Below are 21,777 nucleotides of genomic sequence, written 5' to 3' on the forward strand. Positions count from 1 at the left end.
AGCTGTTTGGCCAGCATGTTAGTAGAGTAGCTGCTTGTCATGTATGAGACTGCAGGAAGAGGGGCCGTGCCTGCTTCACTTCAGTGAAACGCTCTCCTGTCTCCCAATTAAACACACATCTATCAACACAATGCACTCCTTCACTCATTAAATTGGGAAATAAAGTGGCAGGCACGAACAACAAGCTTGTGCATCTCTCACTGTCACATATACGGACATGTCATAGTCACACCACTGAACAGATTGGGGATTTGGAAAACGTGTCCCTATAAGCTTTTCCCGGCATCCTTGGGGCATGCCAGGCTTTTAAACAGGAGCAGATCTAGGAGCCAGTACAATGCCATTTCAGCAAGACCCCAGGGTGGGATGGGACAGCTGATACCTGCTGCTTTTCAAGTTGCAGCAAAAAGCCCGAGTCCCCAGAGAGTGGTTTTATTTTATGGTTAAAGCTTTTTGCTCCAGCAGCATCCAGGAAGAAAATTCAAGATCTCAGCATGACAGAAGCCCCCGCTCAATATTGCTATGTTAATTGCTTAAAACAGAACTCCCTGCAAAAGTATAACCTGAACGGGGTGAGGAATGGAGCCTCTTTTTTGTTTCCCCCTGCAAAAAGCCCTCGGTGCTGATCCGCTTGGTCCAGAGCTCCGTGTCCCCCCCTGCTGCTCTGTGCAGGGAGCCGCTGAAATCATGATGACAATAAAGCAAAATGTTTCATTTATAATTCAAAGGCATCTGGAAAGAGGTTTTTAAAAAATGGCTGAGATTGTGACATTCAGAAATAGGAGCGCCACTCGGTCCCAGTGCAGCCATAGTGGACGCAGTTAGGCAAGAGCAGTCCCATGCCCATCCAAAGGTTACCACCTTACAGAGTCAAAGTGACAGGGAACTCTGGCCCCAATCTGCCGCATTGCGTCTTAGCTAGGGTACCTCGCATGGTAAGGCTTGAATGGCTCCTGAAGAATTCCTAGAGAGAACCAGTACAAAAGGAAGTGAAATCTGATCGTTTTTAGAGTATTCTGCCTGCCTCTTAACTCGCCATCATAGACGCCTTTCAGCTGTTACATTTGGAGCTGACCCAACAATAGGAGGAGAGTGTACTACATAAGATCCTCCCGATATCCATGGTAGGGTTGCCGATCCCTCTTCGCCACTGGCAGGAGGTTTGTGGGATGCAGCCTGAGGAGGGCAGGGTTTGGGAGGGGAGGGACTTCAATGCCATAGAGTCCAATTGCCAAAGCAGCTGTTTTCTCCAGGGGGACTGATCTCTATCGGCTGGAGATCAGTTGTAACAGCAGGAGATCTCCAGCTAGTACCTGGAGGTTGGCAACCCTAGTACCTGGAGGCTGGCTAGTACCTGGAGGTTGGCAACCCTAGTTGCCAAGTTATGAATAACTTGTTATGAATAACTTGGCTGCTGTGTTATGAACCAGTTGTACTTTCTGGATGCTTGTCGTGGTCAGCAGGGACCAGGTCACTGAACAGACAGAGCTCCCGGATGAGTTGGCAGCAGAGGCAGAGGCTTGGCCCTCTACCTCCTCGGAAGTTAGCAAATGGTCGCTATCAAAGGCTGAAGCCCCCCACTCCTAGCATGAGTAATGAGGAGGAGAGACAGCTGCAGCTGGTAGAATCACCCCCGCCTGTAGCTAGGCTGGGGGAAAGACTACGCATAGATTTAGACACCCGCCGCAGGAATGCACAGGAGTATAGGCGAACACAAAGCCCTGAATACTGACAGGAGCCAGGCTAGGTAATTAGTGGGGCAAAGGAGTGCACCACCAGAGAACCATATATTCCAGGCTGTTGGGAGGTTTCTCTGGAAGCAACGGTTCAGTTTCCGGACTGCTTCACATCCACTTCGGCTTCTGACCCTTTCTCCGACCGGCTTGAATTCCTGGAACTCCGACCCTCGGCTTGATTCACGACTCTTCTTCTGGACACGTTTGGACTCCTGTTTTGAGCTCCACTGACTCGACACTGACTTGACTGCTGTTCAAAGGCAGCCCACACAGAGGGCCGAATGTTACTGTAATGTCTAGCCCAAATTAAAGAAAAGGGGGACTTTAGCAGCACTGCCAAGTCTAAAATAAATATTTTTCAGTACGGGGCTCTTTTCCATCTTCAGTAACTTCATCTGGTCCAGAACATGATAAACAAGCTGTTAACAGAGACTCAAATGAAAATATTTCTTTAGTGCTCAAAAACTTTCACTGACTTCCACTTTGTTTCTTAGTACAGTTCCAAGGGCAAGTGTTACAAATGACACAGCAATCCTAAACTGAGCTACATCTTCTAAACCCACTGAAGTAAATGGGTTTAGAAGAGTGTAGCTCTGCTTAGGATTGCACTGTTAAGGCACTAATGCTGAATAAAACACATTATGTGCATCCATAGTATCTCAAAACATAGTGGAGAAAATGTAGGAGAAACAGCTCTTATTTATATCATTGACGGTCTTGTTCAAAAACACAGAGGTTCTGTCACAATGGGAGGGGGAAATAACAATTTACAACTATAAGTGTGTGTCAAGAATCCAGCACCTCTACAATGGAATCTGAATTAGAAATTTTATTTATTTACCATATTTATAGTCTGCCTTTCTCACTGAGACAAAGGCGAATTACACAATATGAGTCAATCAACAGAATGAGACATCTAATAAATAATGAGAGAGGATAGGAATTGTAGAAATCTGAAACAAACAAGCAGTGAATGGTAGTACATAAGTAGAAATACAATGCACTGAGAACAAGATAATGCACATAGCAACAGATCACACATGCCATGCAATAATAGTAAGGTCCACAGCCCTGTTCCCTTCCTTGATACGTCTCCTGAACCATTCCCTTATAATACAGCCCTATTAGGGTTGCCAACCTCCAGATAATAGCTACAGATCTCCTTATTGCAACTGATCTCCAGCCGATAGAGATCAGTTCACCTGGAGAAAATGGCTGCTTTGGCAATTGAACTCTATGGCATTGAAGTCCCTCCCCTCCCCAAACCCTGCCCTCCTAAGGCTCCACCCCAAAAAACCTCCCACCGGTGGCGAAGAGTGACCTGGCATCCCTACAGCCCTATCACTTTTATGAAAATGCCCTCCCGAATAATTTGGTTCTAAATAGTTGGCAGAATACCAAACGGGTGGGAGCCTTCCAGACGGACGTCCTCGAGCAGGGCATTCCATAAGGTGGGGGACACTACAGAGAAGGCACGTGCCCAGGCAGTTGTTGATCTTGCCCGTTTGCAAGATGGTACCTTCCGAAGTCCATGTTCAGGTAAGCAAAGCTGTCCTGATAGAGCATAGAAGGAGAGGCAGAAAATGTTGTCCTGGTGGTGGTGGTGATATTTTTCCAGTTGCAAGAGCAGGTGAGAATAATGGGCCCTATTGCATGTCACGTGGTTTTAAGGAGTACCATGGAGCAGCAGGTGGGAGAATTTTGCATAAACACAGTGTGGGACTTGGTGCTTGGGAGATTATGTCACACCCATATACATAACAGTTATGCAAAATACTGTAGCTCTATGATATAAGTAGTATTTTAGCTGTTTTTTGCTACATTTGACTGAAGTATTGATAGTCTCATACTTTATTGTATCATCCTGTAATCTGATGAAAGGATGTAATTATCCTTTCCCAAGCTATACTGAAGAATGATATGAAATTTTTGAAGTATAAGGCTTTTAAAAGCAACTATGAAAACTCTAAATAGCCTGGGTCCAGAAATGTCTTTGGACATTAAGTCGATTCTCCCTGTGACAGGACTTCCTCTGGTTGCACTCCATCTACAAAACTCCCTCCCAATGGATCTTTGTAGGGTTTCCAATCTCCAGGTACTAGCTGGAGATCTCCTGCTATTACAACTGATCTCCAGCCAATAGAAATTGGTTCACCTGGAGAAAATGGCCTCTTTGGCAATTGGACTCTATGGCATTGAAGTTCCTCCCCTCCCCTCGCCCTCCTCAGGCTCTGCCCCAAAAACCTCCTGCCAGTGGTGAAGAGGGACCTGGAAACCCTAGATGCTTGCCTTTTAGAAAACCATAGATGTAAAGGAGAAAGTAAACAAGAGCCAGCGTGGTATAGTGGTTAAGGTGTTGGACTAGGAGCCTGGAACCCCAGTTTCGAATCCTTATTCGCACCATGGACACTTGCTGGGTGACCTTGGGCCAGTTACACACTCTCAGCCCTGACCCTGGCTAGATGGAAGACCTCTAAGGAATAGAAGGAGAAGAAGAGCAGGTTTTTATATGCCCATTTTCTCTACCTTTTAAGAAGACTCAAACCAGCTTGCAATCTCCTCCCCTTCCTCTCCCCACAACAGACACCTTGTGATGTAGGTGAGGGTGAGAGAGCTCTAAGAGAACTGTGACTAGCCCAAGGTCACCCAGCTGGCTTTATGTGTAGGAGTAGGGAAACCAACCGGTTCACCAGATTAGAGGGCACCACTCATGTGGAGCAGTGGGGAATCAAACCCGGTTCTCCAGATTAGAGTCCACCACTCCTAACCAGTACACCACTAGGGTCATGATCCAGAGGCAGGCAATGGCAAACCACCTCCAAAAGTCTCTTGCTTTGAAAGCCTATGGGATCGCCATAAGTCAGATGTGACTTGATGGCAAAAAAAAAAAAAAAGGAGTAAAATGAGCAGGTGGGAAAATGGGAGGAAATTCAGTCCAGTCACAAAGGGTGGTCCCCAAAAGGCTTGAACTCATACAAAGTAGAGGCATGTGCGCACTGATGCTCCAAAGTACACCAAGTCTTGGTTTGGACCTGAGCAACTGGGTGCCCAGTCAGGACCACAATGGCATTAGTACCTACACTGTAAGGCACGACAGATTTCTCACACAGGATTTGAATGCAATAAATACACAGGATTTGAATGCAATAAATACAAACAGCAAGAATTAAACACATCATCTTTTTTTAATAAGCTAAGTTTTAAAAGGCATAATGTAAGCAGGGAAGGGAGACAGCACTTATAAATTAAACGTCTCAGGTGGGAAGAAGGGACTGATAACACACAATACATGAACATGCAAAGAATTATTTAACCAATCATTAGGGTTGCCAACCTCCAGGTGGTGGCTGGAGATCTCCCGCTATCGCAACTGATCTCCAGCCAATAGAGATCAGTCCGCCTGGAGAAAATGGCCGCTTTGGCCATTGGACTCTATGGCATTGAAGTCCCTCCCCTCTCCAAACCCTGCCCTCCTAGGGCTCCACCCCCAAAATCTCCAGGTATTTCCCAATCCGGAGCTGGCAACCCTACCAATCATACCAAGCAATTGATGGTCAAAGGAATGACCCAGGGGTCTACTTTAAGAATGGAGACTTGGAATGTGATCTTTGCTGTAGTGGGGAGGCCAGGCCAAGACCCAGCACTCTGAGTTTTCTTTTCATGGGCTGCCTCCACCCCGGTTGGATGTGCAAAACAGAAATGTCCAGGAGGACATTTTTGTACAGGGATTGGAATGGTGGTGTGATGGAACAACCCAAGAAGTCGCTTGATAAGAGACAAGTTTTCTAGTCTATCACAATGTTTTTCATACGTATCGCCTTTGTTTTACTGCACTGTCTTCTACTTTTCTGACTTACTTTCTGTCTTATGGTATGTCGTGCCTTCAACTGTTCTTGTTCGTTTGTTTGTTTGCATTGTTGCCCAATTCTGAAATCCCAGCTCTACGTCACGGTTAATTGAAAATCTCTGCTGTCTGATTGTTCTATATTCAGGAATCTGCCCGGAGTCTCAGCAAGGAAGGCAGTTGCAACTGCTATAGCACAGCAATGTGAATATGCAGCTCTGCTTTCAGAAAGGAGGGAAGCATCATTCTCTCAAGTGTGAACAAGTGCAAAGGAGAACACCCCAGCTGCCACTGTCTTCTAATTAGTGAGTAGGCACACTTTAGGAGCCCCGCAGCGCAGAGGGGTAAGCTGCAGTACTGCAGTCCAAGCTTCTGCTCACGACCTGAGTTCGATCCCGACGGAAGTTGGTTTCAAGGTAGCCGGCTCAAGGTTGACTCAGCCTTCCATCCTTCCGAGGTCGGTCAAATGAGTACCCAGCTTGCTGGGGGTAAAGGGAAGATGACTGGGGAAGGCACTGGCAAACCACCCCCTAAACAAAGTCTGCCTAGGAAACATCGGGATGTGATGTCACCCCATGGGTCAGACATGACCCGGTGCTTGCACAGGGGACCTTTACCTTTAGGTACACTTTGCCCTGTAGGGGCCAGGAAAGCAACACTGACTGGAATTCCTTCAAGACAACTATTTCATGAACTGTCTTCCAAACTAACATTAACAGTGTTGTGTGGTGGTTAGAGTGTCAGGCTAGGATCCAGGAGACCCTGGCTCATATCCCCTGCCAGGGAATTTTGATGGATGATCTTGGGCCAGTCACACACTCTCACTCTAATGTACTTAACAGGGATGTTGTCAGGATAAAATGGAGGAACGAACTCAGCCACTTTGGTTCTCCACTGGGGACAAAGGCAGGGGATTAAATAAATCAATCAAAACTTGCAGAATTTGATGTACTTTTCAGCATTTCTGTGTCAGAGTAGAGAACTTTGTGAGCCAAGTTCAAAATGGGATTCTCAGACCTTCCCACCCTGTTGTGATGCATTCATTTTCAATTAGTTGTTGCTGTACTAAGAACAAGGGTCTTGGACATAATTCACATGATCAGATCCATCCATTCTGCTTCTTTATATACAGAAATAACAGTCAATTGCAGGCACCAAAATCAAGCTCTGCCAAATGGCAATCAGTGCGACCTAAAGGGCTACACTGAGCCTAAATTAGCCAAGGTTCTCCCAACTTGATAGCTCATGCCTTTGAAGATCCTTCTTCGCTTCAGCTGTGGCATCTTTCCACTGAAAAGTGCAACCAGTTTTCTTGGCTCCTACCTTGCCTGATAGTTGCATGTGGGCTAGGAAAGGTTCCATGTTCCTCACTCTCTGCTCTAAAAAGTGTACTAGCAAGGCATAACTGAGCTGTAGAAAGCAACCCCAGTGGATCTGTTGAGTCACTCCAAATGGAGCAGCTGCCATGCTCCCTTGAAGTACAAGCCATCCTGCTGGGGTCCCATAGCCAGGTGGCTGGGGCTTCTCTTGCCACCATGCCCAGGGGAGCCCCACTTCAGCTTTCCACAGACATAAGCAGGGTTGCCCCACTTCAAGTACTAGCTGAAGATCTCCTTCTATTACAACTGATCTCCAGCCAATAAAGATCAGTTCCCCTGGAGAAAATGGCTGCTTTGGCAATTGGACTCTATGGCATTGAAGTAGGGTTGCCAACCTCCAGGTAATCCACAAGAAAAGAAGGCTCAGTGCTGTAAGGATAATTGGAGCAACCCAAAACAGCACTATAACACTATAAAGCAAATAAGTGAATTTTATAAAGTGCAAAGTGAATAAATATATACAGCATATACAAAGATAGTACAAACAGATACAAAATTTACAATAACAATCCACTAAACATGACTTATCAAGAGGATGCCAAAGATCCTGATTCAACAGGTAAGTTCAAGTAATCAACCAATTAAGGTATCATTTGATATTAGAATTTTTTTGAAACTTTCAAAGTCTTTTTAGGTTGCAGTTATTGGAACAAAGCCACAGGAAAAAAGATGTCAGACGTGTTGTCTAGATCGGGACCACGTTTCGCATATGGCTTCTTCGGTGACCTGTATCAATAATAAATAATGTATAAGTGCCTTAGTAGGTGTTGTCTCATAGGGACCGCAAAGATTTGTATCCAGGTCTCCAAAAGGACAGAATCTGGATACAAATCTTTGCGGTCCCTATGAGACAACACCTACTAAGGCACCTACCTTAATTGGTTGATTACTTGAACTTACCTGTTGAATCAGGATCTTTGGCATCCTCTTGATAAGTCATGTTTAGTGGATTGTTATTGTAAATTTTGTATCTGTTTGTACTATCTTTGTATATGCTGTATATATTTATTCACTTTGCACTTTATAAAATTCACTTATTTGCTTTATAGTGTTATAGTGCTGTTTTGGGTTGCTCCAACCTCCAGGTAATAGCAGAAGATCTCCTGGTATTACAACTGATCTCCAGCTGATATAGATCAATTCACCTGGAGAAAATGACCGCTTTGGCCATTGGACTCTATGGCATTGAAGTCCCTCCCCTCTCCAAACCCGCCCTCCTCAGGCTCCACCCCAGAAAACTCCTGCTGGTGGCAAAGAGGGACCTGGCAACCCTGGACATAAGCCAGAAGGCTCCAGCCTCCAAAAATCTGAATGGAAAGTTTGCTCACATTTTCACTGGCTCCCTGCCTCGAATGGAGTACCATTATAGTTTGCATATTATGCCAATGGTTTGCTGCTGGTGAGAGCCAAGCCCATTCATTGTACATTTCCATTTGCAAAGGTGTTTGGCTGATGCCAGGAAAGAGGGCTCTCTTTCACCCGCACCACCTGCCTTTCCCCTCTAAAAGCACAGAGGAAAACATGTAGCAGACTGTCTAACTGACCTTGCTGTTGCTGCTCCAACAGCAGAATGATTTATATTTGAAAGTACAAGGCAGAAACCTTTCTCTCCCTTTCGGTGGGCCACTTGTATGCTAAACAAAAAACAAAACATAAAAGCATTCACCCTTCACTGGAGAGTTTTGCAACAGTTAGAATGAAAATGGCATTTCCTCTTAGGCAACAGATTTAGGAACAGTTTAATAATCCCCCTCCTTGGGTGTAAGTGCCATTGATTTCAAGGGAGCGTCCTTCAGTGAAATTGATTTCCAAGTGAGGGTGTGCAGAATCGTAGCTGGACCCTAAGGACAAGTAAGACCATGCATTTCAGTGGGATTTACTAACAAGTAAGCACGTTGTATTAGTATTTAGCTGTTTAAAGAGAGAAGCAATTAAAGGAGATATTTATAGCGGTGGGGGGAAGCCAGGGTGAAGAGGGAGGGGCAGAGATAGATAGGATGATAAAAGTTAGTGCATGCATAATGGGGAGCAAGATGCCAACCAGTCAGCAGGAAAAGATGTGGGGGAACACCTGTATTAAAGGAGGGAGTACAGAGAGAAAAGAAAACTGAAAAGTTTACATGACTTGGGGTGGGCACACCCCTCCTAGCTTCCCCCACACTGAAGAGCCCTCAGTACACAGATCAGGAATTAAGGAAGATGGGAAGTGCATGGCTGGATGAAATCTATTTCCTTCCATCCTTCCACAGCCTTCTGCCAGGGGTTCTGCTCATCCTAGAGTCGTTAATATACAACTGAAAAGAGTACTCCTAGGTGGGAAATTTCCCCAGAGCTTCATTATATCTGGGAATTGTAAAGCATGTTATGGATTTCTGGCAAAAATTAATATTGGAAACTGAGCTGTGTTAAAGAAAAATAATAACAAACTAGCAGGGCTGAAAACCCACTCCTTCCCTTCTTTCAAAAATATAAACTCCACGTTATCATCTGTGATGGTGACTCTATTGTGTATTTTCATTACTAGTATGTTAAAAAAAAAACGTGGACTCAGTGAAGACATTAGCAACCAAGCAACCGCAATATAGCTCTATGTCAAATCCAGGTCAGATTCTGGCTAATTTGATGTCTGGAGAGCAAGAAAAAAAAATGTTATAGCTGACAAAGAGCAGTACAAGCCCCCCCTTGGATCTTCTTATTTATCTACTTCAATTATACCCCATTTTGTCCCCAATGGGTACCCGAAGTGGTTTACGTGAGTTCCTCCATTTTATCGTCACCACAACTGTGTCAGGTTAATTAAACTGAGAGTGAGCGATTGGCCCAAGGTCACACAGCAAGTTTCCGGGGGCAGAGTGGGGAATCGAACCTGCGTCTCCCAGGTTCTAGTCTGATACACTAAACACTACACCATACTGGCTTCTTATCAGTACCTGCACTCAAGGAAATTAAGGAATTTCTTTGCTCCCTCCCCTTTCATGTTAAAAGTCAATGTTGTGTAGTGGTTAACAGCAGTGGTTAGGAGCAGTGGACTCTAATCTAGAGAACCGGGTTTGATTCCCCACTCTTCCACATGAGCAGCAGACTCTAATCTGGTAAACCGGGATGGTTTCCTCACTGCTACACATGAAGCCAGCTGGGTGACCTTGGGCTAGTCACAGTTCTCTTAGAGCTCTCTCAGCTCCACCTACCTCACAGGGTGTCTGTTGTGGGGAGGGAAAGGGAAGGTGATTGTAAGCCGGTTTGATTCTTCCTTAAGTGGCAGAGAAAGTCAGCATATAAAAACAAACTCTTCTTCTTAATCGTCATGCTGATGTCTACTAGTTAGCTAATACACTGGAAGGCAAGAGCACGGTTGGTTCTTGTTAACATAATAGCATAAATTTGCATATATATTTTCCCTCATATATCAAAGTATAAGGATTAGAGACATAACTAACTTTTACAGTAATTAACAGCCTGTACCAGCTAATGCACTAAAATAGACACCTTGGGGCATACTTGGACAATACCCAGCTATCCAGGCAGTATGGGCCCCCTTCCCCTGCTAGAGTTGCCAACCTCCAGGTGGTGGCTGGCGATCTCCTGCTATTACAACTGATCTCCAGGTGACCGAGATCAGTTCACCTGGAGAAAATGGCTGCTTTGGCAATTGGACTCTATGGCATTGAAGTCCCTCCCCTCTCCGAACCCCGCCCTCTTCAGGCTCCGCCCCCAAAATCTCCAGGTATTTCCCTACCTGGAGCTGGCAGCCCTATCCCCTGCCCATCTCTGGGGTTTTCGGCTCTCCTGCCTCCAACCCAATTTCTGGGGCTACTCGCAAGCTGGACCGAGCTGTCCCATTCAGAAGCTCAGCGTTCCCACCAACTCTTTGCAGGCCAAGCTGAGAGTGCAGGTGGTAGGGAGGGTGAGCCTCCCTGCTGCTTACCTCCTTGAGACAGCTTCATCAGAGGATGCTGGATATCAGGAGCTGAGAGTGAGGCAATGCTGCCCTCCTGTGGCAGAGAAATGGGCTCCTGGCTAGTCACTAGGCGCTTCGTTCGGAGAGAACACAGAGCCCTCGTCCTTTGCCGGCTGGCACTTGGGTGCAGAGTTGAATAAACAGGCCCAGACACAGGCTGGCCTACTGATCCCATGAAACCCTGCCCAGTAGCAAAGACTAAATGTAAGAGCCATGGCACGAACCCCTGGCAGTTGGGGCATGACTTTCCACAGAGCTCTAAGGTTACTAACAAGGAAAATAAAGCAGCCGAGCTGGTGTGGTCGATATTTGGGCCTGGATTTCCAACCCTGGTCTGGTGACCCTGTACCAGGGCCAGGATCACGGGCAAGGGTAAACAGAAACTGACGGACCACCAATGCCGACTGTTAACCAGACAGTCTTCTGCGGGGCTTTACGGCTGCTTCCTGCCTCAGGGAGCCAGACTTTTCGAAGATCAGAGCTCCTTACAGCTCACCCTGCAGCCTCAGCAGCTTTCCCCACAGGCCAACAAAACTCAGAGTCCCCAGTTCCAATCCCTGCAGATCTTGACACTTGGCTCCAGATATTAGAATCTTGTCTTACAAGCACTGGCAGCCTTAAAGACCTTCCCAGAAACGTTACTCGTAGGAGAGGGAAGCAGCAGCCATGACGTACACAAAGTGAATGCTTGTATTACACAGCTTGGAAGAGACTAAAAAGTCAGGGGGTCCTCCTACTTTAGGGTTGCCAGGTCCCTCTTCGCCACCGGTGGGAGGTTTTTGGGGCAGAGCCTGAGGAGGGCAGGCTTTAGGGAGGGATTTCAATGCCATAGAGTCTAATTGCCAAAGCGGCCGTTTTCTCCAGGGGAACTGGTCTCTATCGGCTGGAGATCAGTTGTAATAGCAGGAGATCTCCACCTACTACCTGGTGGTTGGCAACCCTATCCTACCTGCCCCAATAGGGCTTGCTACGCCACAGACCAAAGGGGGCCACAAGTAAAGAGCAGATACCCTGGATGGGTGTGGAGCTGCAGAGCAGGAAACCTACACAACTCAGGCAAGTCGGCCAAGCTACATATGCTGAGGGAAAGGCTCAAGGTAGCCACCAATCGGCTACTGCTCTTCGGCACAGTTTTGAAAGATGGGTAAGATAAGGTATGATTTAATAAGAAAATGCTCCCGTTTGTTATTACTGCCCAGATCCATCAATATTTACGATGCAGTTCTGTATTATATTCTACAGTCTTAAATTCAAAAAGTGAGGGGGGAAAGCAGAAATAAGTCGTTCACATTTTATTTTCCAAACTTCATTCCTCAATTAAAAGCCTAGCTTCTATTTCAGGAATGTCTCACCTGGATCTTCTCGCCCACTCAAAAATGATAGCCACAAAGTTATTTATATGCTCCCAACAACCACTACCACCACTCTATATCCCAGTATATCTCCCCAGACAACTTAATCCAGTGAACTGGTCCTTCCTTTCATCCAGTCGTCTTCTTTTCACTGTGTGTTCTGATTTTTCTTCAACCTCTGGACCATCTTATCAAAGGCGGATTCTTCAAGCAAGTTTTTGTCTTGTCCGGATAGCCTGAGTGTGGAAAATGCTGCCATCTTGGGCACAGAATAGTCATCCAGGTATGGGTTATAGGGATATTCATGGCCAACAGGATCCTCGGCAGTAGCCTGCAGCTTCCAGGCCTCCCCTTTGAATTCCTGGGGCTCATCATAAACAACGTGGACCAGACCCTCTGGGTCATCGTAGATGTGTTCTGGGCCTGAACCTGCCGAGATCAAACCCAAAGCGACACTTCTGTCACCTCCCACCGGTGGGGTTAGTGCCTCCCTAATGGCTTGCTGGGGGCGGTTGCCATTTCTGCTCACCAGCAACTTGGAGGCAGGATCTAAGGCCTCCACATCAGGCTCTACTTTGACCTGCGGAACTACCATTTTCCCTGCCCTCTCCAGCATCCCAGGTCCATACTGGGGATCTCTTCTGGGAAGGGAATTGGAGAGTTCCAAGTATGAGAACTTGGTGCTGGGCAAGGGGCAGCTGGCAATGGGCTTCACCAGTCTGCCCCTGTTAGCTGGGTTTCCCTGACAGCTGGGCCCCAGGGAGAAGGATTTGGTGCTAGCTGCATGGGGCAGCTGCCCTGTTTCCACTGCCACAGCTTTTTCCTCTAAAGCGCCTTCTGCATAAGACCTGGTCTCACTGCTAGCCCTGGCAAGAAGGGAAGTCCTTGAGGAGGTGTTGAAAGAGCCTCCCTTGCATTGGTCAGTCATCCCAGCAGCTCTCTGTGCATTGATGGCTGTTTCGATGACCCGAATGATCTCATCGCCTTGCTTGGTTAAAAATTCAAAGCTGCCTTCCCCAGAAGCGCATCGCCGTCCAGCTTCAAACGTGAACATCACCTAGTAACAGAAACACAAAGGTCGTTGTGGTCAGTTGTATGGGCAGGGGGTTTGCAGCTTTCAATGTCCCACACTATCACAACGGGCAGCAAAGAGCAGAGGGGGAAGTGGATGAAAATGAGCAGCATCTCTGTGCATTCAGGTTTGCATGGACAATAGGCAAATAATGAGGCATGGCTACATTCCACATTGAAAAAGTCATCTTATACCCGTAAAACTTCAAGTATATTTATAAAACATTTTCTACAAGATGTTGGAGATGTTATAACAATATAGGCACATGTTTCCATATGTGGTATAGGTGCAAAAATACATTTTGGTAGTTGATATATGATGAAATTAACAAAAAACGTTTTGACCCTCCGGCCCCATCCCATTTCAGCTTTGGCCCACTTATAATTCTAGGTTTGAGACATGGTAGAAAGCATGGAGATGTTCAGGGAGTACATCAAAGAAACTACAATGCAGTTTCTGTCTGCTCCAAATCTGGGAAAGATGGCCAACCATTCTGGATGTGGAGGGCTGTTGCTGATAGAAAAAGCAAACACAGGGCGAAAACACATGGGGCGAAAACGCATGGTCACTTTATCCTCCTTTAATCCCTGTTTCAGCCAGGATTCAGCCTGGATCGAACGCATGCGTTTCGCCTAATGTGCGTTCGATCCTGGCTAAAACAGGGATTGAAGGAGGATAAAGCGACCATGCGTTTTCGCCCATGGTTGCTTTATCCTCCTTTAATCCCTGTTTCATCCAGGGTTCAGCCTGGATCGATTGCATATATTTCGCCTAATGTGCATTTGATCCTGGCTAAAACAGGGATTAAAGGAGGATAATGCGACCATGCATTTTCGCCCACAAACTGGAGAGGTGGCATACAAATTTCCTCAATAAAATAAATAGTAAACATGTCACAACAGAAGGCCCATGTTGTGCCATTTTGTGTGTAGCTAACTGCTGAACGAATTTCCCTGAGATGAGAAAAGAAGAAATATATCGGAAATGTCTTATTAAACTTTAATTGCCCCTTATCGCCTTGCCTCCTGCAACATTATTATTAGAAACAGCAAAGACTGAGCAGTGGGCAACCAACATGGTCTGGGCCTGAGGGGGGGCGCTGCTGTGAGTCACCATGACCCACCAAGCCATGAGCCCCCCTTCCACACACACACACACACACATATATACTAGGGTTGCCAACCTCCAGTTACTAGCAGGAGATCTCCTGCTATTACAACTGATCTCCAGCCAATAGAGATCAGTTCACCTGGAGAAAACAGTCACTTAGGCAATTGGACTCTATGGAACTAAAGTCCCTCCCCAAACCCTGCCCCAAATACCTCCCACCAGAGGCGAAGAGCAGCCTGGCAACCTTAGTTGCCAACCTTCAGGTGGTGGCTGGAGATGTCCCGCTATTACAACTGATCTCCAGGCAACAAAGATCAATTCACCTGGAGAAAATGGCTGCTTTGGCAATTGGACTCTATGGCATTGAAGTCCCTCCCCTCTCCAAACCCTCCTCAGGCTCCACCCCCAAAATCTCCAGGTATTTCCCAACCCAGGACTGGCAACTCTAACACATACACACACAAAATGCTTGCGTAGAGCATCTCCCTGCACTCCCTTGCTCACATCCCCTGGGCCCCAGAGCACCATAGATCCCCAGAATTTTGTACCCCTCTCCACCTCCATCTTGAAGTTAGGACTGCCGGGTTCCCCTGGCAATAGGGGGTAGGGTTGCCAGATTCAGGTTAGGAAACTCCTGGAGATTTGGGGGTATAGCCTGGAAAGGACCTAAGCGGGGTACACAGAATGCCCTGGAGTCCACCCTCCAAAGCATCCATGTTATCCAGGGGAACTGATCTCTGTAGTCTGGAGATGAGCTGCAATTCTAGGGGATCCCCAATTCCCACCTGGAGGCTGGCATCCCTACTTGAAGGCCCTTTGACTAGGTCAAATGTCCTACCTGCCTGGGTCTGGAATGCCCATGCTGGTTTCCTGCCACAATTACCTTGTCACGGCCAAATCTCCGCAAGAACCTGTACGGCCAGGTGTAGAGCACGTCCCCCTTCTGTATGCTGCATAATTCTAAGGCATCTGCCTTGGCTCGAAGGAGAAACTTGCCCCAGAGCTGACAGTGCTCCGAAGCCTGTGTTGCTTTCACCGTCACAGGGAACTCTTTTACAGTAGCAGCTGCAGGCAAATAAAGACAATCTCGTTACAGGCAATTAATGCCCTGCAGCCTCCACCCTGCTGAGCACTGGCAATGGGGACAAACTCCTGTTGGCCTCAGGACACCTGCCCCTCTGCAGGCCAGGGAAATAGCATCACCCCTCAGCCCTAAGAAAACTACAACTGCATCTGCTTTGGCCAAGCCACAACATGTAGCGCATTGAACACTTCCAAGATTCTAGCAGAGAAGGAAGCCATAGACAGGCCACAGGCAGTATGCAGGAAAACAAGGGGACCACTTAGCAATGAGGCAGTACAATAGCATAGGGTGGAAACCAGAAAATGTCATTGTAGTTCTGCCATTCAGAAGAAGAAGGGAATAACAAGGGAGGGAAGGTGTTGGTTGCTGGGTTAAATTAATGTAGTAAGTGCATTTACGACATACAGTTGCATGTCCGCTGGCAAAGACAAAACACTATTGCTTACATGCCAGCTATCACAAGCTGTCTTAAAGCCCTGAAATCAAATACTGAAGTCAAATAGAAGAAGAAGAGTTGGTTTCTATATGCCGACTTTCTCTATCACTTAAGGAAGAATCAGACCAGCTTACAATCACCTTCCCTTCCCCTCCCCACAACAGACACCCTTTGAGGTAGGTGGGGCTGAGAGAGTGAGACTAGCCCAAGGTCACCCATGTGGCTTCATGTGTAGGAGTGAGGAAACAAATCCGGTTCACCAGATTAGTCTCCGCCGCCCATGTGGAGGAGTGGGGAATCAAACCCGGTTGAGTCCACCGCTCCAAACCACCGCTCTTAACCACTGCACCATGCAGTATTAACACAGTATTAGACAATTTAAATTTCTCTTTCCCAGACCTCTTTTTCACATGCACATGTCCCAAGAATATGAAGAGTGCAAACGTATATGCAGAACAGGCATGAATCATGAGACTGGGAAGGAAAAGGGTCAGTAGACTGTGGGTAGGAAATTGGGAGGGGGTGATATGTGTCTGGGGAACACCAGGCAGCTGGGAGCAGCCACATCTCTGCACAAGGCCTGGGCTTGCAAAACCACACCGCAGGAAGAGGATGCATGATAGCTTCAGCAGAGACGGACTTTCCATGACGCCATGGTCAAAGCACTGTGCTGAGTTAGTACTGCAGCCTCACTGCTGCCTTGAGTGCATTTCTCATGCCTGTCCTTCGCAAGCAGGCTCATTGTGTGGGGCAGCAGGTGTGCCCACCCCAGCCCAGCTCTTGGGTTTAGAGACCTTAGATCAAAAGACACATGTTCAAAGCCCTGCCCACAAATGGGAACCTGAGGGTAAATTTGGTTCAGCTTCTCTGAGAGCTGATGGAACCCCTGAACAGATGGCTACACATACATATATAGGAGCTACTGAGTCAGAACCTTGGTCTATCGAGGTCACTATTATCTACTCCTACTGGTAGCAGCTCTCCAGGGTTTCAGGTAGAGGTCTTTCATGTCACATACTACCTGATCCTTGTATCTGGAGATGCCAGACATCAAACCTAGGAAATCTGCATGCAAAGCAAATGTTCTGTCACCCAGCCACATCCCTTCCCCCTGCTGTATCCTTCTTTTTTCTTGTCTCCAACAACAACAACAATCCCAAAGGCAGGGCACAGAAGGAAATGCTCCCCAGTCCTTCTCTTCAGGCCTTCAGCTGGACTTCTCAGTGCCTTTGCTTAGTGCCTCTTACCCTGCTTGACTCTCCCTGTTGTCCGTCCAACAGATTAACCATCAGTCTCCGCGTCTTGCTGTCTGGTGCAGGGTGGCAAAGGCAGAGCCTCCCCCTCTCCCACAGGGTCTCTTCTGCTCCTCCCTTACCTTTGCACGCGGAGCTGTAAAGAGAGTTCTCTGCCATCAAGACTGAAGTGGGCTGGCCTTTCAGGAGGTTCTTCTCCATCATTGTTTTCCAGTCTTCCCTGCTTTTCTAGAACCCATAGAGGAGAGAATCTACCATGACTAAAAAGCAATCCAGGGGCCAGTTATATGAAGCCATACTTCATTTTAAAAAAATCATCCTTGGGAAAGACTTCATTGGAGTAGCTGCCCAGCATGTTGGATGCTGGGTGAAGCTAAGCTCTGATCAAAAGCCACAACTTTTCAATAGACACACACACAGTCCTACCCAGCTTCAGATTTCTGCGGAGCTAATTTGCATAATTCAATGCACTGAGAACATAGGCAGGCTACGGCATCTATGAATCTGCTATTCTGTGGTAGTGGTTTCAGTGTGTCTAGTGGGTTCTAGACCAAATCAAGCCTAAACTGTCCCTAGAAGCTAAACTGATTAAACTGAGACTATCATACTTTGGTCACATTATGAAAAGACAAGAGTCACTGGAAAAGACAATAATGCTAGGAAAAGTAGAAGGCAGCAGGAAAAGAGGACGACCCAACATGAGATGGATTGACTCTATAAAGAAAGCCACGGGCCTCAGTTTGCAAGACCTGAGCAAGGCTGTTAAGGATAGGACATTTTGGAAGACATTGACTCATAGGGTCACCATGAGTCAGAAGTGACTGGGTGGCACTTAACACAGAGACACAGAGGTTGGATTAGGACTGAAGAAACCTGGGTTCAAATCTGAACTCCAGCATGAACCTCACTAGGTGATAGGAATGAGGGAGTTAAAAGACCATGTACACTATCCTGAGCTCCTTGGAGGATGGGCAGGATAAAAATATGACAGGTGGGTTGCTCAAATGCCTGAAGCCCACCTGGGCCTCTCCTTCCCATCCATCCCATGTTATTTCACCAAGGAGCTGAGAGTGCCTCGCATTGTTCTCTCCTCCTCTATTTTCTCAGCACCTTGTATGAAGTGGATAAGGCTAAGAGAGTGTGACTGACCCCAAAGTCACCCAGTGAGCTTCAGGGCTGAATGGATACCTGAACCCAGATCTCCCACATTGTCTCTACTGTTCCTTAGGCATCTTACCTTCTGAGCACTTTTCCCACTTAGCACCACTTTCTTTACTGACCCAGCATCCCAGTTCGACACCCCCCCTTTCTAGCAAACAGTCCAGCCTTGAGTGGTTTCTCTCCCATCAAACACAGCTTTACTCACAGAACCTACACTGTACATCAACATGCTATTGATGACATATTCCTGCCAAACAGTTAAGTTATTGTAGGTAGTCCATTCCATCACAGCAGCTCGGCCAGAGGTTAAGAGATCTTACAGGCAATAGGGACTGAGATAGACTGACAGACAGACAGGATAGGACTCAGCTTCGCCACTGTTATCCTCACCAAGAAAGCATGCTCGCAAACCACCAGAATCCAGTCTGCTGCCTCCGTTCTCTCAGCAGCCAGCAGGTAGCACTTCTCTGTGGTTTCCAGGAAAAAAGGGATGGTTTCTTTGGGGTTGCTGGCTTCTCCAGCAGCCTCAGCCACATGAACACAGTCGCTCAGTTTGATGAGGTGCTTGCTGCTTCCAGCTTTCTTTGCAGTCTCTGTGGATGGAGGGCCAGATCCCTCCAGGAGCTCCAGGCAGGCAGCAGCACAGACACTCCCGCTGTACAACACACCCCAGAACTTCCGCCATTTCTAAAAACACGAAGAGAAAAACAGATCACAGAAAGCTCGCCTGGTCCTGCCCTTCCCTTAGCATTCAAGACAAGGCCTAATTGCTCAACCACAGAGAAGAGGGATGTTGCTGCTGTCTTCACTGATTGAACTACTAAATGTGCTTCACTTGTTATTTGGTCAAGTCAGGAAGGGACTTCTATTCATACACACACTCACGTGCACTGTTGATTGTAGAGGGCATCAGGAATTGCTATGATCAGGTGTGGGATGATCACAGATGGTGTGTCAAGATGCGCTTTTTTTTCTTCAGGAAGTTTGATATGGATGGGATTTGTTCATCCTGAAGGTCTGAGAGCATCCAAATGTAGAAATCACCTTGATGAACCAGATCAAGGTAGGCTAGGAATCAGATCAAGGCCCATCTAGTGTGGCGTTCCCTTTGAAGCCATACTTACATCCCTCTGGAGCATCCACTGCTCGCCCCAAGGAACTGATAGCCGGAGTTACACTGCCTGTACATCTATCTTTAGTATCATGCTAATGATCTTTGATATAATACTCCATAAATTTATCTAATTGTTTTTGCAAACAACCATTACTAATGGCTATCACAACTAGCTGCTGCAATGAAAGTGTTTTTTTCATGCTGCCTAAAGAAGTATTTCTTCTTTCATGCTTTTTTTTCCAACCAGATTTGACTGACAGTCATCCTGGGGGGTTGGCAAGGACATTTTCACCCAAGTCAAATTATTGATGACTCTGGAGATTTCCTATTTTCCTTGCTGTGTTTGGCTTGTGTGAGCTATTTGCTCTTTAGGCACCTTTCAGCATCCTACCCAGACATCTCTCAAGAGGTCCAGATGCAGGCCTGAACAACCACAGAACTGCCTGTTGCAAGACTTCATCCATTCCTAAGCAGATGTGCCTCAGTATAATTGACTTCAATGTGGCTGAGGGGTGATGGCATTCAGACTAAACATTAGTATTCAGGATATATAAAGAATGCCACAGTGTGGATCTATTACCATCTCAGCAAAAGCCCACAGCCTGGCCCTGAAGCAAAAGCTGGAATTGCCACCCACAAGACTTACCTTCCCAAAAGTTTGCTGCTGCTGCAAGTAGAGAAAGCCCTGCTTCACAGCACCATCTTCCATCTTGTAGCAATGGATTAGAAAACCACGACTTCGCTCACTCTTCTCCCAGACAGCTGTCACTGTTTCTTTCCCTCTTACACGCCTGCTGCTCTACTGGGGTAGAATCATCTCTCTTTCAGCAACTCTATTTCCTGTTACTTCCCCGCCTTCCCTCTATTTTTAATATATATATGTGTTTCACATGTCAGCTTCCTGTAGTGGTAGATCTTACCAAAGAGGGCAGGAACAGATGCTTAAGCAGATCACTGCATAAAAACACACAGAAGCTGCATGTGTAGACAGCGCATGTCTGATGTCTGATGTTTTTTTGGCTTGTGTTTTTTTAATAGCTGGCATTTTTAACGACTTATGTTTTATACTGTAAACTGTCTAAAGCAGGACTCTGAAGAAGTGGCATAGAAATATTATAAATAAATAAATGACAATGCAAAAGTAGATCGGTTGTTATTATTTTTTAGAGAGCCAGCGTGGTGTAGAGGTTAAGAGTGGTGGTTTGGAGCAGTAGAGTCTGATCTGGAGAACCAGGTTTGATTCCCAACTCTTCCACGTGAAGCCAGCTGGATGACCTTGGGCTAGTCATAGCTCTCTTATAGCTCTCTCAGCCCCATCTACCTCACAGGGTCTCTGTTGTGGGGAGGGGAGGGGAGGGGAGGGGAAGGTGATTGTAAGCCAGTTTGATTCTCCCTTAAGTGGTAGAGAAAGTCAGTATATAAAAACCAACTCTTCTTCTTCTTCTATTTGACTTAAGTATTTGATTTCAGGGCTTAAGGCCAGCTTGTGATAGCTGGCATGCAAGCAATAGTATTTTATCTTTGCCAGCTGACATGCAACTGTATGTAGTAAATGTACTTACTACATTAATTTAACCCAGCAACCAACACCTTCCCTCCCTTGCTCTTAAACGGAGGTGACAAAAACAGATTATAATTTTTTAAAACCTTAATACTGATTATTTTTTCCATGTTCATGCAACCAAGTGATTTATTATTATTACTTCTTTCTGTTATTGATGCAAAATAAAGGAAACGTTTAAGATTCTGTGGTCAATTTTACAATTAAAATTTGGGGGGGGGGCATGCTTTAATTTTGGCCTTCCTTTCTCAGCAGGTTTGTTAAACTGATTTCAATGCCATCCTAGCAGATGGGGTTGATTTGCATTCCAGATAATTGGCTTGGAATAGCCATTAGACCCATCACAGTGCAGTATTATTTTCCAGTTATACTGTCCAGAGGCTTAGAGGACTCTGTCTAAGGCACTTGTCACTGATAGAGCTTGGACGTATGCCAGTATTGAGGATTTATGCCAGAGTGACACCAGAGTTATCCAGCCATGATTTTATGCCAGCATAAACCGATGACTGACAGAACTCTAAAGAAAAATGAGTGTGATTTTGTGATCCTAAGTTTCCTCAGAGCAGGACTCTGCCGCTGGCAATGCTGTTAGGGTACACTAGCAAAGGAAAAAGAAGTTAAGGGGCTCCCCTTGAACTCCATGGAGAGTTAACAGTGACTGTTCCTACTGCCACTCTAGAGCCAAGAGTGTATAGGATTCCACCCTACAGCCAACTG

At 46.4% G+C, this 21,777-nt stretch overlaps 1 protein-coding gene across 1 annotated transcript; it reads right to left on the reverse strand.

Annotated features, from left to right (window-relative positions):
• Positions 1 to 12,417: 12,417 nt before the first annotated feature.
• DOK2 (docking protein 2) lies at positions 12,418 to 20,268 on the reverse strand. The gene is made up of 5 exons (XM_056860800.1): positions 20,146 to 20,268; positions 18,776 to 19,072; positions 17,347 to 17,452; positions 15,335 to 15,516; positions 12,418 to 13,326 (listed from the first exon to the last, which is right to left on the reverse strand). The coding sequence occupies exons 1-5, from the start codon at positions 20,206 to 20,208 to the stop codon at positions 12,418 to 12,420; spliced, it is 1,557 nt and encodes a 518-aa protein (XP_056716778.1). The 5' UTR covers positions 20,209 to 20,268.
• Between the last annotated feature and the right edge of the window lie 1,509 nt (positions 20,269 to 21,777).

This window comes from Euleptes europaea, chromosome 14, assembly GCF_029931775.1.
Source record: "Euleptes europaea isolate rEulEur1 chromosome 14, rEulEur1.hap1, whole genome shotgun sequence".
Classification (NCBI taxonomy): domain Eukaryota; kingdom Metazoa; phylum Chordata; class Lepidosauria; order Squamata; family Sphaerodactylidae; genus Euleptes; species Euleptes europaea.

Excerpts from the sequence above, each read along its gene's own strand:
- DOK2 (XM_056860800.1), bottom strand. The coding sequence starts at position 20,208 with ATGGAAGATGGTGCTGTGAAGCAGGGCTTTCTCTACTTGCAGCAGCAG. Across the intron at positions 17,453-18,775 it reads TTTGCGAGCATGCTTTCTTG|AAAAGCAGGGAAGACTGGAA; the intron begins GTGAGGATAACA and ends TATGGGTTCTAG. Across the intron at positions 13,327-15,334 it reads GGAGATTTGGCCGTGACAAG|GTGATGTTCACGTTTGAAGC; the intron begins GTAATTGTGGCA and ends TTCTGTTACTAG.